Genomic DNA, 17,415 nt, shown 5'->3' with positions numbered 1-17,415 from the left:
CTCTAAATTAGTAAATTTATGGACAGTAAATTTATGGCTACACAAATTTAAGCCCAGCTCTTCCATGTCTGAGGTCATATCTTCATTAGTGTGTACTTGTGCTTCCAAAGGGGTGAGGGTGGCCCACTATTGCCTGATCATTTCTCATTTCTCATTATAACCTCCTCCTAGCTGACATTTTTGTCCCTTGTAAAAATAGTAATCTATACACACACAGACACACACATATATGATATCTATATTTAGAAGTATATATTTTGTATACATCTATTATATTTTATAAAGTATAAGTGTGTGAGTCGGTGTTGACTCCTGGCGACCACAGAGCATTGTGGTTTTCTTTGGTAGAATACAGGAGGGGTTTACCACTGCCATCTCCCGTGCAGTATAAGATGATGCCTTTCAGCATCTTCCTATATCGCTGCTGCATGATAGAGCTGTTTCCTATAGTCTCGGAAACATATTTTATACACATCTATAAAAGAGGAATATATGAAATGTATTTTTATATATTCATATATACAGTATGTATATATACAATATATATACAGTATATATATTCATATATACAGTATGCCTGTTAGCATCCTCTATCCTTCCTGCCTCTATGCTCAGCTAACTCTTCTTTTCATGCCTTTGTACTGGCTTCTAGTCCTTTCATTTCAGGCTCACTTCTTTCTTCTCCACTTGTCCCTTGTCACATTCTCTCCACTCTGTGCAAGTTAGTTACTCTATCAATCCCACTGTCCCATTCACTGTCCTTAATTCCACCATTATGCAGTCTACCAGGCCATTCCATATGCTTAGAAAGCCTTTCTCTTTCTGCCATCAAGTCATGACCAGTGTTTCCTCTAAGGCATGTGTGTGCGTTCCCAAGTTTTTTATGTCCACTCAGTTAAATTTAGACCCCACTCAGGTTGAATCAGGAAGACCCCATTCTGAATGCATGTGTGCCTTGATATTGCCGCCCAGAACAAAAGTCATTCTGCACACAGATTACAGAAATTATAGAAAACACTGGTCATCAACCTCTTCAATTTCTTCCCTAAAGCTAATTCACCTGCAAAACTCCTGTGAAACACTGTATTTTATTTATATATTTATTCATCATATTTTATACTGCCTGATAAGTACATCTCTAGGTGGTGTACAAAACTTAAAACGATATAAAAAGTCTCTGGAGCTATTCTAACGATCAGTGGAAAGTGGGCTAAGGGTGCTTAGCCCGCTTTCCACCAATCATGAGACTCACTGGGCTCACAGCCGAGCCTGGTTGAGTCAAAGCAAGTCACCCACTTTTGTAGCCCTTCCCTAAGCCTGGGTTAGCAGAGCGAGCACTCCGCTAACCTGGGCTTCTTCCCGATCGTGAGTAGCTGCGTTGCAGCTACTCATGAGTAAACCCCCAGAGGGGAGGCGAAAAGCTGCCTCCAGGCTCCGGGGGTCTCTCCAGTATGCCCTGAGCACTCACACAGGGCATACTGGAGCTTCCAGGGGCCACACGGCCCCCAAACTCCCCAGCCCCTGCCGGCTCCATCACGGAGTCGGCAATTGTGTGGGTGGCCGATCTGGGTGCCCAGGGCTCCTGCCCGGCTCGTCTGCAGGGAGAGCAGGCTTAGCCCACTCTCCCCGCAAACCCAGCCAAAGCGGGTCTTACAGATCGTGAGACCCGCCTCACTGATTAAAATCCACAATGGAAACAATCACAATTATTAAAATCCACGATGAAAACAATCACAATCATTAAAACAAATTATTAAAATCCATTCTAATTAAAAGCCTGCAAGAACAAGTGAGTCTCGAGGGTCTTCCTGAAAACAATCAGAGAAGGAGATGCTCTGATTTCATCAGGGATCATATTTCCAAAGCCCATGTAGCTTCACTCCTTCTTTGCTTTATGAGTTATCCCTCCTCTAGATCTTCCTCACTATTTCTTATAAATTATATTTCTTAATTCTTCCTCATTGTTTCTTATATGTGATAGTTCAATGGTAGAGTACATGGCTTTCCATACAAGGGCCAGGTTAATCCCTGGCATCTCCAGGTAAGGCTGAGAAAGACTTGTCTCTGTTTGAAATCCAGGACAGCCGATGTCAGATATGTTGTAAGGCATCGGCTATACTGGGCCAATGGTCTGATTCAGTATAAGGCAGCTTCGTATATGAGAACTTCTCATTTGTCTCCACCACAATTCTTTCCATCTAATATAGATTGTAAGCATTTGGAAAAGGGACTGTGCTGCTTCTATGTTCTGTACAATGCTTAGCACATTGCTGGCTCTAAATAAAATATTGAAAATTTGTATTTACTTACTTAATTATATTTCTATCTCATTCTTCTCCAAAAAGCTCAGAGTGGCATACATGCCTCCCTTTTATCCTCACCCTCCCTTTATCATCCTCTGCCCTGGTTAAGCTAACCACTGGAACAAAGTCACTTCACGGTTAAGAAAGAATTTGAATTCTGGTTCCCCTGGTCCTAGTCAAAAACTCTAAATACTTCACCACATTTGCTCTAATATTTATATTAGGATCCTGTCTGAGGACTGCATCATAATCTTGCTTCTGGATTCTTTGCTATATGTCTGTCTATGCCATTGAATTTATGGTTCTATAAACTTGAATTTACATGGTGGTTTTATGAAATAATTCTGATAAAGCTGTGTATTTCAAATTCATATATTATATAAATTTTTAAATTATTTTTATACTTACAGTACTTGGAGGCTGGGGAGCTGATCACAGATTGTTTCTGGAAGAGATATGATCTGGGCTCCTGTAATGGTCCTGTTAAGGTAAATACCATACAGTCTCTATTTCAATGCTTATAAATTAACAGTCCAATCTGAATCCAGGTCAGGATAAAACAGGATAAAATCCTGCTTAACACCAAAGGCTCCATTCCTATACTTATCAGGCTGTCAGTCCTCTTCATGTAGAAGAAGAGTATGCTGTTCATCCTGCCTCTTCCTTCTGCTATGCACATTATTCATGAGAGGTAAGCACCTCATGCAAAGGCCTAATTTACATACTTCTTCCACCTGAACAAAACTATTTGGGGGAAGGAGAGTGCGAGAAGCTCACACAAATCAGGCCTAAATGTTTGTGGACCTCTACCTGAAACACTGGCTTCATGTATGTATGTGACGGAGGTAAGGGCTACTTGCCCCTTTCCCACCATACAAGAGGATCACGGGCCCAATAAGCATTTGAACCAGATAGCAGAGTCAAAGGGATTGAACTAGCTGAAATCCTTGTACTTTGGCTTATACAGGTTGCAGATTGTGTTGCAAATGGTTGGTTGGTTGAAGGACAGCTCCTTTAAAGCAAATCAACATTTGCAATAATTAATGCCATCTGCTTTCGGGGGTAACATGAACTATCTGTCTGATACTTACAGACTTTCCAGACTTTTTGTCCCGGTCAGATCAGGAAACTCTGTTATCTGCGAAGCACCATTTAATGTCCTAAAGTTACAAACACAACATAATTAGTGGGCTTTTAAAAAGGAGTTAAGGAGTTCAGATGTTAAGGTGAAGTGTTTTAAAGATACAAATACATACAAAGTTCTGAGTTCAGGTAAGTGCTGAAAAGCAGACCTTCCCACAATCTGAATAGGATTGTCATAGAAATGTCTGTGGGAAAAGAGGACACATTTAACACCCAGAAATTGTATCATCCACTCATCCAATAAAACTGGGTTCTTGAACATACCTGCAACCCTCTCCTTCAGACCTATTCCTTTTAATGTGCCACAAACAAATTTCCTTCCAGTTTTCAAAATCAGCTTCCCAGATTATATTCATGTACTTATTCTGCTTGGACCAGTTATATATTTATGGTTTCAATGTGTGTTATGAGCAAAATTTGGAAGTGAACCAAAACGGGCAGGAATTAGATTGAGCATAACTTCAGCCCCAGTGATGAAGACAGTGGGCGCTGAACTGCAAAGCAAACTGCCGATCCAAGCAATAGGCATGCTCATTGCTTCTGAGGCACTGGAAAGCATGTCCATGCTGCAACACACACTGTAATTAAATAGCCTGCAGGAGTCTATTACACTGATTTCTAAACTGAGGAGGTAGGTGGCCAAGTAGAGGGGCATGAAGCAGCAAACAACTTTGCATGTCTTATTGGCAAGAGGCTTATATGTTGTCAAGGAGTGGAGTTTACCAATGGGAGGATGTGACTGGGACCCTACAAGAATAACTGAAAAGGATTAATGGGGTTGTAGCTCAGGCTGACTGCTGCGGGCCTTCTATCTCAGGCTGGAAATGAAGTGACAAAGGGTGTACGAGTGTAGAACGCAGAAGAAAAAGTGGCATAGGATATTTTTGTGCATGAACTGACCAGAGTGCTCAAGTGGCGTGGGGGGAGGTGTGTGTTAAGTAGTCTAACAGTTGGGCAAGTGTGGAAGAAGCAACATGATCAATGAGGTTTCTAGGTCAGTGGCATTAAATACCTATTATGTATAGAGGAAAGATGAGATTTCATAGAGTCTGAAAAACCTTCACCTGTTCACTCATATCAAATTGGCAGTCAAATATTGTAATTCATTTCATATTTGCTATGAAAAGTAATTTGCTAAGAAAACTACTACTACTTACATTGCTATAAGTGAAGGATTGCCCATAAATGCCTGCTCAGGTATTGACTTTATATTATTACTATGAAAGCCCCTAGAAAAGAAACAGAAAGTATCACTCAAATACTTGCAATATATGACTACATTTTGTTTTAGCGATATTGTATTGCAACGTAACATGAAATAAATTCAGTTCTTTAGAATGCATATAGTTGCAACAACAGAGTCCTCTTGTTCTCTTAAACACTACACTAGCTAGTGTAGGATTGGATGGATAAATAGGACCTATATGGCTGGATAGGGGGACAGTTGTTTTCCTAGTTTTGCAAAAACAGCACCACTTTTCTCAAGCCCAGCATCTGAATGTGCACTTGCCCATCAAGCCATAATGTTCCCATACTGCTAATGTTCATAGTAGTATGAAGCAATGATTCAAGCTATTGCCTTGGGGAAGTAGCTGGCATGTCTGGCATTATGCACTGACTTTCTGTTGAAACAACTTTTTGGATAAAGATGTTTGGTTACAAACAGACTTACAGCCTGATCCCATGCATGTGTGCTTGGAAGTAGGTTCCACTGAATTCAGTGTATCTTGCCCCCAAGGGAATGTATGTAGAAATGCAGCTTTTTACTACTCTCCTAAGCTTGCTTATTGGACAAACCTTCAATTAAGGTCAATAGGACCTACTTCCATGTAAACATGTTTCAGATAACATTCCAGGGCACCGTGTACATTTTAGTCTTTTGCATGGGTTCTTTATGGAAGTATTTTAAATGAACAAGCTAAACAATGTAATTACTGACATTTAAGAAGGAAGCAAGTTGTCTCCAAATTAATTACTGCATTTTATTCACATGAGTAATAATCCATTGTTAAAAACAAAAGACGCAACAAAGTATTCAGCAGGAACAGTAATTATTTGTGTGGGAAATGTTCATTTGTTCAATCAGGTATGAAAAAATCTGCCCAGATTTAAACTGAAACGTTGGATGGTTCACTGATGCAAGCACCTCTATTCATTACTTGGGCAAGATTATCAGCTGCTACTATTAGTAGCCATACAGTGGCTGGCTCAGAAAAATGACTGCAGAAGAAATTTGTGTAAGCCTGAACGATAAAGGTTAAGGCAGAACACAATATTGGAGCTTTTTGCTGATATCTACATAATACAACACGCTTCAGAAACTTCCATAATTTATTATCATCACCACGTGGTTCGGTGCAGTGAGGTGGGGGTGTGCTGAGGATCAGACTATGAACATACTGACTGTAGGCATATTAGCTATTTGATCAGCAGTGCAAACATTACACTTTGTTAATGTTAGCATTCTCCAACATGCCATTTTAAATGTGCAGGAAGGTTTTTGTTTTTGTTTTTTAAGTATGAGGGAGCACTGAAACACCTCAACCCTCTACATGCAGTATGAAAAGGAACAGACCAGGAGCAGATGCTGACTACATGTCTTCCTTTTCTATATTTTTAAATTTATCATAAATATACAAATATCCAGAAGATAGTTCTATCTATCTAATAAAATAAATCACTTTAATTAGATTTACAATAAAGAAAACAAAAAATATGGATGAATGTTGTCCTCATACTGATCATACCAGCAGTTAATAAAAAGAAGCTATTTCACAACAAATGTGTCTGTTTTTCCTCCTTAGTGAACTTCTAGTAAGTTGATTTAGACACCAGAGCTATTTCATATATTCAGTTTATTTCACTGTTCAATAATGGGTAGAGTCGGTGCTTTCCAGGATGCAGCAAAACGTATCCTAGCAGCTGCTAACAAATAAGTAACAAGTTTTCAATGATCATTTAAAAGAGCAGCAATAGACAATTCCTTAAAGTTTGGGAGAATTAAAAAGTCTTCACCGGGTGCCTAAACGATAATCAAGTAGGCACCAGGTGAGCATCCCAGGGGAAGGCATGTCATAGATGGGATATGACAACTAAGAAGTCTTCTCCCCAGTTATCACCTGCCTCACCTTGGGTGATGGGGGTATCTGAAGTAGGGCCTCCAAGCTGGTCTCAGAGTATGGGCAGGTTGATATGGGACAAGATAGTCCTCAGACTCCAAGTGTGTAGGGCCTTAAAGGGAAGTACCAGCAGTTTAAATTGTACTCAGACATGGCCTGGGAGCTGGTGAAAGTCTTTCAGCACCACTGCATTTTAGGTACATACATTTAGGCTCATTGCTCCCAAATAGTGGGCTTCTTTAAACAGATGTAGTACCTGAATTATTGCTGAATGCAACCATGGTAGCCCCTTTGCATGTGGTTGGGAGCACTACTGCACATATAATATAAGCCCAACAAGCAAATAAATACTCCTTATAGTTAGGGGGTGAGATGCAGATCTTTAAAAGTCAGAACCTGAATCTTTAAGTTGATGCAGAGCATCAAAGATCCAGGAGATCCAGTGTATGAATGTATGGCACCTCCCGATAGGGGCTGCCATAGAGAGCAATCGTGCACTTGTAGAATGAGGAAATTTGTGCTTGCACAAAATGTCAGTTTAGTTGCTCTAAAAACACCGGAGATTTACGCTATAGTGTTTTTGTGCAAAAGTTCTTGTTTTTTAAAAGGAGGGGTCCTGCAGTTGCACAACTGTTGCAACACCAGTACGGAACACAAGCTACAGACAGAACAACTAGTCAGTGCAACAGTTTTGTGCTATACTAGCCCAATGTTCTCTTGCAAGCACCTCATTGCTCTGGATCTCAGCCAGAGTCTTTGGATCTGCCATGCTTTATTCACTTACTCGTTATGGGGCTTTTCACATGAGGTAGTCATCCATCTGTTGTCAGCTTATACTTTTCCTGAGCTTAATCCATCATATTCATTGATTAATGGAGTTTTCTGACTTATTTGAAAACAGCAGTACAGCTTTGCAATAACTACACAGGTGGCCTGTTTTTTTAGCGCTACTGTTCCATCTTTTTCCATTAGCAAAAGGCTTTTCAGATAGTACTAAACATGCATACAAGAACATGCTGATGTGGAGGAGTGATGCAGTTCTGCTTGCAGCTCAAAGTGGAAAAGCAATGATTGAGTGGTATCAAGTCTTAAGTAGCTCCCTGAATAATTTTCAGGACTATTAACCGAGCTAAAGAGACTGCAAAAATCCACAATAGGAAGTTTCTAAGATAAAAATGGAGGACAAGAAAAACACTGCTGCCTCACAGATGCCATCTTCCACTGGCTATTTGTTCCTTCTCCCCCACCAATGACTGAGTGGTGTTACAAGGAGCATGTCTGGAAGTACCCTTAAGGAGATCATATTATCAACTTTGATCCTGTTGCCAAAACCGAAACTGACTGTGGCAACTGAGTTTAGCAGAAGTGACTAGGAGATCTCACAGGAGGAGGGAAGACTATGGAAATATTTATTTGGTTTCATCTTGCACAGTTCATAGTATATATTCATATTTCATTTGACTGTTGAGGAAACTGGCTTGATAGCTCAAATGCAGCCTGCCATTTGTTTTAGTTGCTGATAAAAGAAGTACAAGTTGCATATACCACTTATGAAAGAATTTGCTCAGAATTTTTGGGGCTCCGTTAATAAATCATGTGAATAAATGAAGTCATTGTTAATGTTTTTGGGGGATATAGTTGGATGTGTTGCCTATATTGTGGGGACTAAGGGCTACTCAGTATAAGAAAAATGCCACATGTGAAGTGGTTGGCAGCACTTCCAGATGATATCACAATTTATGTTCAGAGACCTTTGGACTGAGAAAGTCTGTTACAAGTACAACCATCATTCATCTAAATCATAATAATTTCTTTTTAATGTCTACAGGATGTGCTTGGTCATCCTGGTAGCATCTGGAAATGCCATATTTCATATGGCAGCATGGGCACAATTCAGATGAATTTTGGTTCAAACAATGTTTTACTGTGGAAAATGTTTCCACATGTTAAATGATCAATTATGGTGCAGATAGAGATAATGCAAAATAACATCTGCATCAGGGAACTGCATGTGAGATGTACCTTTATGGAGACAGAACAGTAATGATTTACCCAGGAGAAGCATTCCAGGAGAAGTAAAAGTTTCAGTGCTAGTGGCTAGTTACCACATGGGCTGGGAACCATCAGTGTACCTCCTGGAATGTTTTATATGCCTCTCCAAGAGGCATATAATAGCTGAACACGTGCATGTCTTCAGATATCTGTATGGATGTACAATTTGATGAGGCTATTCACATGCACGTGCAAAACCAGTCCAAGGGAGCCCAGCCTGGTTTTGCATGCTTGTATGAACCACCAGGATTGGGCCTGATCTCCGCGGCAGCACTGTGGCAAACCCACCTATGAAGCCTCCCTTGAAAACAAGGTTAAGGGAGTGAGTGCTCCCTTAACCATATTTTCCAGATCGTCTGTCCGGAAAAGACTTGAGGGGGAAGGGCGATCCCAATAATGCAACGTGCACTTGTGCGGTGCATTATTTGAGTGGGGGGGGGGGGCAAGGGGTGGCACGGGGCAGTGTGAACCAGAACCCTGACTCTCAGAGCTGCCAGCAACAGCCAGAGCTCGTCTGGGCAGGCAATCTGCCTGTCCAGAGAAGAAGGCACGATTGTCTTTAGGGCTTCCTCCCCACAAACCATGCAGCCTTTTCTCACTGCTCGTGAGAAAAGGCTCAATGTCTGAATAGGGCTTAAGTGTAACTAAATACGATGGTAAGGAAAAATGTCACAGGAACAATCCAGCAAATATTAGACATAGACACTGCACCAGCTGTCAACCTGGTCTTGTGGTAGCAAGCATGACTTGTCCCCATAGCTAAGCAGGGTCTGCCCTGGTTGCATATGAATGGGAGACTTGATGTGTGAGCACTGTGAGATCTTCCCCTCAGGGGATGAAGCCGCTCTGGGAAGAGCAGAAGGTTTCAAGTTCCCTCCCTGGCTTCTCCAAGATAGGGCTGAGAGAGATTCCTGCCTCAACCTTGGAGAAGCTGCTGCCAGTCTGTGAAGACAATACTGAGCTAGATAGACCAATGGTCTGACTCAGTATATGGCAGCTCCCTATGTTCCTAACCTTTTTCCAGACAAAGTACAAGGTGCTGGTTGTATAAAGCCTACGCAGCTTAGGCTTGGGGTACTTAAGAGAATGCCTTCTACATAGTCCCCACTGTTTACTAAGGTAATCTGAAGTGGTTCACCCACAGTTGCCTCCAACTTTTGCGGGGGCATCTCTGGGTTGGGCCTTTTCTGTAGAGTTAGAATTAGAGTTTTCAATTTTTTAAAAATTTTATCAAATTTGTATACCGCCCCAAACTTTCATCTCTGGGCGGTTTACAATAACATAAAACCTGTTAAAAACATATACAAAAACTTAAAAACACTTTGACAATTTTAAAATAACCAGAGATTAAAACCCAAAAATATTAGGAAGCTGAGAAAGCTTGGGCGAAAAGATGGGTTCTTTAGGTGTTTTTTGAAAACTGCCAGAGATGGGGAGGATCATATCTCAGCAGGGAGCGCATTCCACAATCTCGGGGCAGCGACCGAGAAGGCCCGTCTCTGTGTAGCCACCAAACAAGTTGACGGTAACTGGAGATGGACCTCCTCAGATGACCTCAAAGGGTGGTGGGGCTTGTAATTAAGAATACGCTCTCTTAAATACCCAGGGCCTAAGCTGTTTAGGGCTTTATAAGTTATAACTAGCACTTTGTATTTTGTCTGGAAACCTATTGGCAGCCGGTGTAACTCCATCAGTAAAGGAGTAACGTGGTCTCTCCGAGATGACCCAGAGACCAACCTGGCTGCTGCGTTCTGAACCAACTGAAGTTTTCGGACGACGTACAAAGGCAGCCCCACGTAGAGCGCATTACAAAAGCTAAGTCTGGAGATTACCAACAAATGTACCACTGTTTTTAGGTTGTTGATCTCGAGAAATGGGCGTAGCTGGCATATCAGCCGGAGCTGACAGAAAGCACCCCTGGCCACCACCTCAACTTGAGAAACCAGGGAGAGGTGTGAATCCAGAAGCACTCCCAGACTGCGAACCTGTTCCTTTTGGGAAAGTGTGGCCCCATCTAGAACAGGCAGATCAAAATCGTCTCTAGAGTTCTGACCCTGCAGAATAAGTACCTCCGTCTTATCTGGATTCAGCTTCAGTTTATTCTCCTGCATCGAGCTCATTACTGCTTCCAGGCAGGCATTTAGGGAGGATATGCCAGCTCCTGAAGAAGTTGACATGGAGAAGTAGATCTGGGTGTCATCAGCATACTGGTAACACCCAGCTCCAAATCCCCTGATGATTTCTCCCAGCGGTTTCATGTAGATGTCAAAAAGCATTGAAGAAGTATGGAGCCTTGAGGGACACCATACTTAAGCTCAGATTTTGAAGAGCAACAGTCTCCAATCAATACCATCTGGAATCTATCTGAGAGGTAGGAGTGGAACCACTGTAAAACAGTACCTCCCACCCCTAACAACCTCAGACGTTCCAGAAGGATACTATGGTCGATAGTATCGAAAGGTGCCAAGAGATCCAAAAGGACCAACAGAGTCACACTTCCTGTCAATTCCCAATTGAAGATCATCCATCAGGCCGACCAAGGCAGTCTCTACCCCATATCCCACCCGAAAACCAGTTTGAAATGGGTCTAGATAATCAGTTTCCTCCAAGACCGCCTGAAGCTGAGAGGCCACCACCCTCTCAATTACCTTGCCCAATTGACTAGCATAATACAAGGTGCCTTCCACATGAACTAAAAAACAACAGAATAAATACAAGAAAAGCTTTTTAAAACTCCTAATTAGATAAGCACAAAAACCATGGCTGAAGTTAAAAAAACAATTCAAAAAACCCTCATAATATTCATAAGTAAACATAAACAAAAATATGGCTCAGGGTAAACACAACCAGGAGTCTTTCAATACAAATAGTTGCAGAAATGTATTTTTGCTGCCCTTTGGGTTATTAACCATTCATGATCTGATAAAAGCAAAGTGATATGCAACTCATCAGATCTACCAGGACATTTGGCAATAATGGGGACAATAAAATTAGCACCTTTAAAATAGAGAAGACTAGGTGCATACCTGCTTCTCTGCCACTCGCCACTACTTCCTGTATGGCAGTGTTATCATCGCCCAGCTATCATCGTGTGCTGGTGGCACTCTCCCCAGCAGCCTTCAGGCAATGCCAGCATGCACATGGCCTCCACACACGCCTGGCGGAGGTTGCTGACCATGCAAATGGCTGCCATGCATGTGTGGAGGCCATTTGTGTGCCGGCATCATACAAGGGCAGCTGGTGAGAGCGCTGCCGGTGCGCGATGATAGCTGGGGGCTATCGCTGCTGATACAAGGAGTGGCAGCGAGTGGTGGAGGAGCAAGTATGCTCTCCTCTGTTTTAAAGGTGCCAGGGATGTGCTGTGAATCACTCTGTGCACTTCACTGGTTTCGAGGAGGAACATTCTGACCTCGGAATGTTCTGCACATCCCTAATTACTACACCCTATGTTTTTAGAACAATGAGCACACAGGCAGGGGCTCTGGTTGTGAGACACTTTGAACAGGGGAAGAATTTTGCACCAAGTGCAAAGCCAAAAATGCTGAAGCCACAAGTTATCATTCCTGCTTCTTGTGCATTAGTATAGTGGCACTACTGAAAAACAAGATTGGCAGAGTGGAATATTGCCTTCATTTATAGGGTTGGACTAGATGACTCTGTGAATTCCCCTTCAGGCCCTCTATTCTAATCTGCTTGTACTGTACAGTTTGCCAGTGGTGGTGAGGGCAGTACCGGGGGCAGGGAGCGAGAGGCACCTTTAAAAGTAAATTAGAAGGTGGTTCCAAGTTGCCTCCCCGGCATCTCCAAGATAGGGGTGAGAGAGACGCCTGCCTGCAACCTTAGAGAAGCCATTGCCAGTCTGTGAAGACAATTCTGAGCTAGATAGACCAACGGTCTGACTCAGTACATGGCAGCTTCCTATGTTCCTATGTGTGGTCAGCAACACCATGCTGATCATGCAAATGGCCTCTGTCCATGTGCAGAGGCCAGGTGAGTGCTGGAGCTGTGACACTGCGCAGGATGTCAGGCAGAGCGCCACTACTCATGGCAGTTTGCAGGAGAGGCAGTCATGCTGATAAGCACCTTCTGATTTACTTTTAAAAGTGTCTCTCACTGCCCCTGCCCCCAGCGCCGCCCTCACCAGCTGCCACTGCAGTTCGCATAAGGACTTCAGAAGAGTCCTACTTCATACTTTAACCCCCCTTTCACTCCACGTTGTTAATTTTAAGAATTTAGGACACCGAGGTTCTGTTTACACTGAAGTTCTTTAACTTACATTCTAAAACAGGGAATCAAGAATTCTTGTTAAACCACAAAATTGTTAATTCTTTTTTTTTTATAGCCAGTAAAAATAATGGAATATTTTCCATTTATCTCTATAGGCTGTGTGATATGTTTCCAAATGACCTCCATATCTAAAACAAATGGAATGGTTAATTCATAAGTCTGACAGATGGTCTTTCAAGGCTAAAACTACAGACTGCTCACCGGAACAATAAATTTAATATAGAGGTTTGGCTGAACTAGGCTATAACGTTTTAATAAATCCACTCTCATATCCAAGACCAGAAGTTCAGTTATTCCTCCCTATACCAAGGTGGCCTTTATCTTCATCATCTAAGTTGTGGCTGTTCCAGGTCACATTTCATAGCAGGTACAATCAAATGGCTACAATCATTCCCAGAGTTTTCCTAACATCATCAGTGTAATCCTTTGTCTCTTCAAAGTACATCCCACAGGATGCCATTTCCAGCCCATTTATCACACCCAGTTCTTCCTTGCAACCCTATGAGGCTTAATTTAAATATGATCCTTGAAGAGTAAGAGAAACATACCAGTCAGGCAGGTTTGAACCAGTTACAGCTGCTATGTGTGCAATATTAGCACACCAGCATGGAACTGCTTGAACCCAACAGTTCTTGGTGTACATGGGTCCCTGGTTCAGAAAGGTGGCCTAATTTACACAAAATGTTGGGTTTCTGGAAGGCCACGTGGGTTAATTTTTTTCCTTACATGCCAAGCATCACGTTTATAATGGGACTGAGATAAATCAGACCGAGACAGTGACTTGGCCATGGCTCTGAACCCAGTCTCATTAGTCCAAGTAGATGGAACATTTCATGCACTACACTTCATTGTTCTTGCATTGCACTGGCCCCATATGACCATCACCATGTATATGTTTACACAGTCAGACAGGCGTTATTGACTGGTTTGTTGTATCCAGACATCGAGTCCTTCCCAAGGACCTAGGATGGCTGAATTTTATTGTCAATTGTTATAGATATCGTCGCAGAATATAGGCTGTTCCCAGTAAAGCTGCTTTTTGTAATTGGCTGATAGTGATTTCTGTGGCCCCTATGGTGTTGAGGTGCTCTTCAAGGTCTTTTGGAACTGCACCCAGGGCACCAATTACCACTGGGATTATTTTGGTCTTTTTCTGCCACAGCCTTTCAATTTCAATTTGTAGATCTTTGTATTTGGTGATTTTTTCCTACTTTTTCTTCTTCTATTCTGCTATCCCCTGGTATCGCTATGTCGATTATTTTAACTTGTTTTTCTTTCTTCTCGACTACAGTTATATCTGGTGTATTGTGTGGCAGATGTTTGTCTGTTTGTAGTCGGAAGTCCCATAATATTTTTACATCTTCATTTTCTACCACTTTTTCAATTTTATGGTCCCACCAATTTTTGACTACAGGTAGCTTGTATTTTTTGCAGATGTTCCAGTGTATCATCTCTGCTACCTTGTCATGCCTTTGTTTGTAGTCAATCTGTGCGATCTTTTTACAACAGCTGATTAGGTGGTCCACTGTTTCATCTGCTTCTTTACAAAGGTGGCACTTGCTGTTTGTGGTTGATTTTTCAACTTTTGCTCTTATTGCATTTGTTCTTAGTGCCTGTTCTTGCGCAGCCAGTATTAAACCCTCTGTTTATTTCTTCAAGTAACCATTCTTAAGCCATTGCCAGGTCTTGGTGATGTCTGATTTTCCACTTATATTGTGCAAATATTGACCATGCAGGGGATTCTTTTTCCATTTTTCTGCTCGGTTCTTGACTTGTTCTTTCTTGTAGGCCTGCTTTCTTTCATTGGTGTTGAATAGTTTCTCGTTATTGACCATTTGAAGTGCATCTTCTTCACTGTCCTTGATATATTCTTCAAGGCCTCTTTTCTCCTCCTCTACTGTTTGATGGACTTGCAGCATTCCTCTTCCACCTGAGCTGCGAGGAAGGTATAGCCTATCGACATCACTGCGGGGGTGCAGAGCATGATTGATGGTCATGATTTTCCTGGTCTTACGATCTAGCGTCTCTAGCTCTGTCTGGGTCCAGTCTATTATTCCTGCAGTGTATCTGATAACAGGTATAGCCCAGGTGTTTATGGCTTGTATGGTGTTCCCGCCATTGAGTTTGGACTTGAGGATTTTTCTAACTCTCCTGATGTATTCACTTCCAGTTTTTCTTTTAACTTCAGTGTGTGCGATGTTATCAGCCTGGAGAATGCCCAAGTATTTGTAAACTGTAAAACTTTATTTCGGTCGTAGACCAGCAATACAACAATATTAAAATAATAATGATAATAACAATAATAAGATGATAATATAAAATCAGACTACATTTATACGCATTTGGCATATTATATAACAATATTTGGCCACGATATGAATAACATCCGGATTAGGATTAGTGAGCAAATAGTTTAAATAGAAATCCTCTCCACGACCCGGAAAGTTTATCAAAAGTGGGGCAATTTGTTGGCGTCTTATGTCTCTGTAATATTCACAATGCAGTAAAACATGAGCAGTTGTTTCAACGTTACCAGATCCACAAGGGCATAATCTTGATGTGTATGGTATACCCTGGAATCTCCCATGGAGCACAGCTGTTGGGAGAGCATTTACACGGGCAAGTGTTAGAGCTTGTCTAAATTTTGGAATTAAAATGCTACTTAGATATGTAGCAGGCTTGAGCTCGGTGCACTGGCTACCTATGCAAATGCTACTCGGTAACTTTGCATGATCCATCTGCAACTCCACGTCATGGATACGTTGCACAATTTCTCTTCTGGCCTGATCAAAACCTAATCTAATAAAATCATCATGAGAGAATCCATATAATAGAAGTTTTTCTGTAATTGCCAATTTCCAATTGGATTTAAAGGAGTCTTCCAGAATTAAATGCACTAAGCCGACTTTCATGAAAACCAATTTTAACCAGTAGAGTATAATAGATCTCCAATAATGTGATTCAAATCTAACCAGACCCACCTCCCTTCTAATAACAGTATTTGGGACACAACATGGCAGCTGTAATATAGTTCTTATGAACTTAGTTTGCAGTGTTTCTAACGGAGCAAAATTACTAAATGGGCCCAATTGTGCACCATACATTATCTGAGGATACACTTTGGCCAATAGTAATTTTATTGCAACAGGGATGTACAGAGCTCCCCGTGAAAAATAAAATGATTTGATCAGATTGATTGATAATTGGGCGCTCTGAATAATATGTTTTTGATGCGCAATACGGGAACCAGATGAGTGGAATACAACACCTAAGTATTTATAAGATTGAACCAAGTATTTGTAATGTTCTTTCTCTTCCAGGTTCTTGATCTTGCTTCCATTGGGCAGTTCTATTCCTTCTGTTTTTCTTATTTTCCCTTTGTTCATTATTAATGCAGCACACTTGTCTAGTCCAAACTCCATTGCTATATCGCTACTGAATATACGGACAGTGTTTAGCAGTGATTCGATTTCTGACTGGGACTTTCCATACAACTTCAGATTGTCCATGTACAGCAGATGGTTGATTTTACTTGATGTTTTAGATGTTTGGTATCCGAGGCCTGTTTTGTTTAGTATTTGTGAAAGTGGGGTCATGGTGATTACAAACAACAGAGGGGATAGTGAGTTCCCTTGGAAAATGCCTCTTCTAATGCTAACCTGTCCAAATGTCTCGCCATTGATTGTTAACTGTGTACTCCACATGCTCATTGCTTTTTAAAATAAATATCTGAATGTTTTTGGTGATACCAGTTGTTTCTAAACATTTTAGTATCCATGTGTGAGGCAATGAATCAAAGGCTTTCTTGTAGTCAATCCATGCAACACTTAGATTTGTTTTTCTTCTCTTGCAGTTTTCTAAAATCATTTTGTCAATCAGCAGCTGGTCTTTTGTGCCTCTGCTGTTCGGGCAATTTCGTTTCTGTTCAACTGGAAGCTGTTTGTTAGTTAATAAGTGTTGCATCACTTCATCTGCTATTATTCCAGTTAATAATTTGAACATGGTTGGCAGGCAGGTTATCGGTCTAGAATTACTTGGAACTGCACCTTTTGCTGGGTCTTTCATTAGGAGATGAGTTTTCCCAGTTGTTAGCCATTGTTCAATATCACCTCCTTGCAAAATGTGATTGGACTGTTTTGATAGTTGTTTATGAAGGCTTGTTAGGTGTTTAAGCCAAAAGCCATGCAGTTCATCATCGTCTGGAGCAGTCCAATTTTTAATTTTCTTTGCTCTTTCACTTATTAATTCTGGTGTTATTATTAGATCTTGCATTTGCTGGTTACATTTTTGACCGCTTTCATCCAGCCTGCTTTTTTATTATAATCTATTGGATTGTCCCATAATTTCCCCCAGAATTGCACTGTTTCTTCTTTATTTGGTGTTTCTAGGTTTCTTGTAGTTTCTCCTTTTATGCTTTGGTAGAAACGTCTCTGATTCGACTGGAACTGGAGATTCTCCCTGTGTTGTATAATTCTGGCTTCATATCTGCTAATCTTCTTTTACACTGCTAT

At 41.3% G+C, this 17,415-nt stretch overlaps 1 protein-coding gene across 4 annotated transcripts in view; it reads right to left on the bottom strand.

Annotated features, from left to right (window-relative positions):
• Nucleotides 1–17,415, bottom strand: part of LGR5 (leucine rich repeat containing G protein-coupled receptor 5) — a 119,791-nt gene that overhangs the window by 14,387 nt on the left and 87,989 nt on the right. For all 4 annotated transcript variants that reach the window (XM_053258518.1, XM_053258519.1, XM_053258520.1 and 1 more), the window contains 4 exons: nucleotides 4,604–4,675; nucleotides 3,560–3,631; nucleotides 3,395–3,463; nucleotides 2,712–2,783 (listed from right to left, as the gene is read on the bottom strand). In XM_053258518.1, the coding sequence (XP_053114493.1) occupies nucleotides 2,712–2,783; nucleotides 3,395–3,463; nucleotides 3,560–3,631; nucleotides 4,604–4,675 (285 nt within the window). The remainder of the gene's footprint in view (nucleotides 1–2,711; nucleotides 2,784–3,394; nucleotides 3,464–3,559; nucleotides 3,632–4,603; nucleotides 4,676–17,415) is intronic.

Source organism: Hemicordylus capensis, chromosome 5, assembly GCF_027244095.1.
Source record: "Hemicordylus capensis ecotype Gifberg chromosome 5, rHemCap1.1.pri, whole genome shotgun sequence".
Classification (NCBI taxonomy): domain Eukaryota; kingdom Metazoa; phylum Chordata; class Lepidosauria; order Squamata; family Cordylidae; genus Hemicordylus; species Hemicordylus capensis.
The sequence above is the reverse complement of the archived record's forward strand: the minus strand, read 5'-3'. Positions and strand labels throughout refer to the sequence as shown.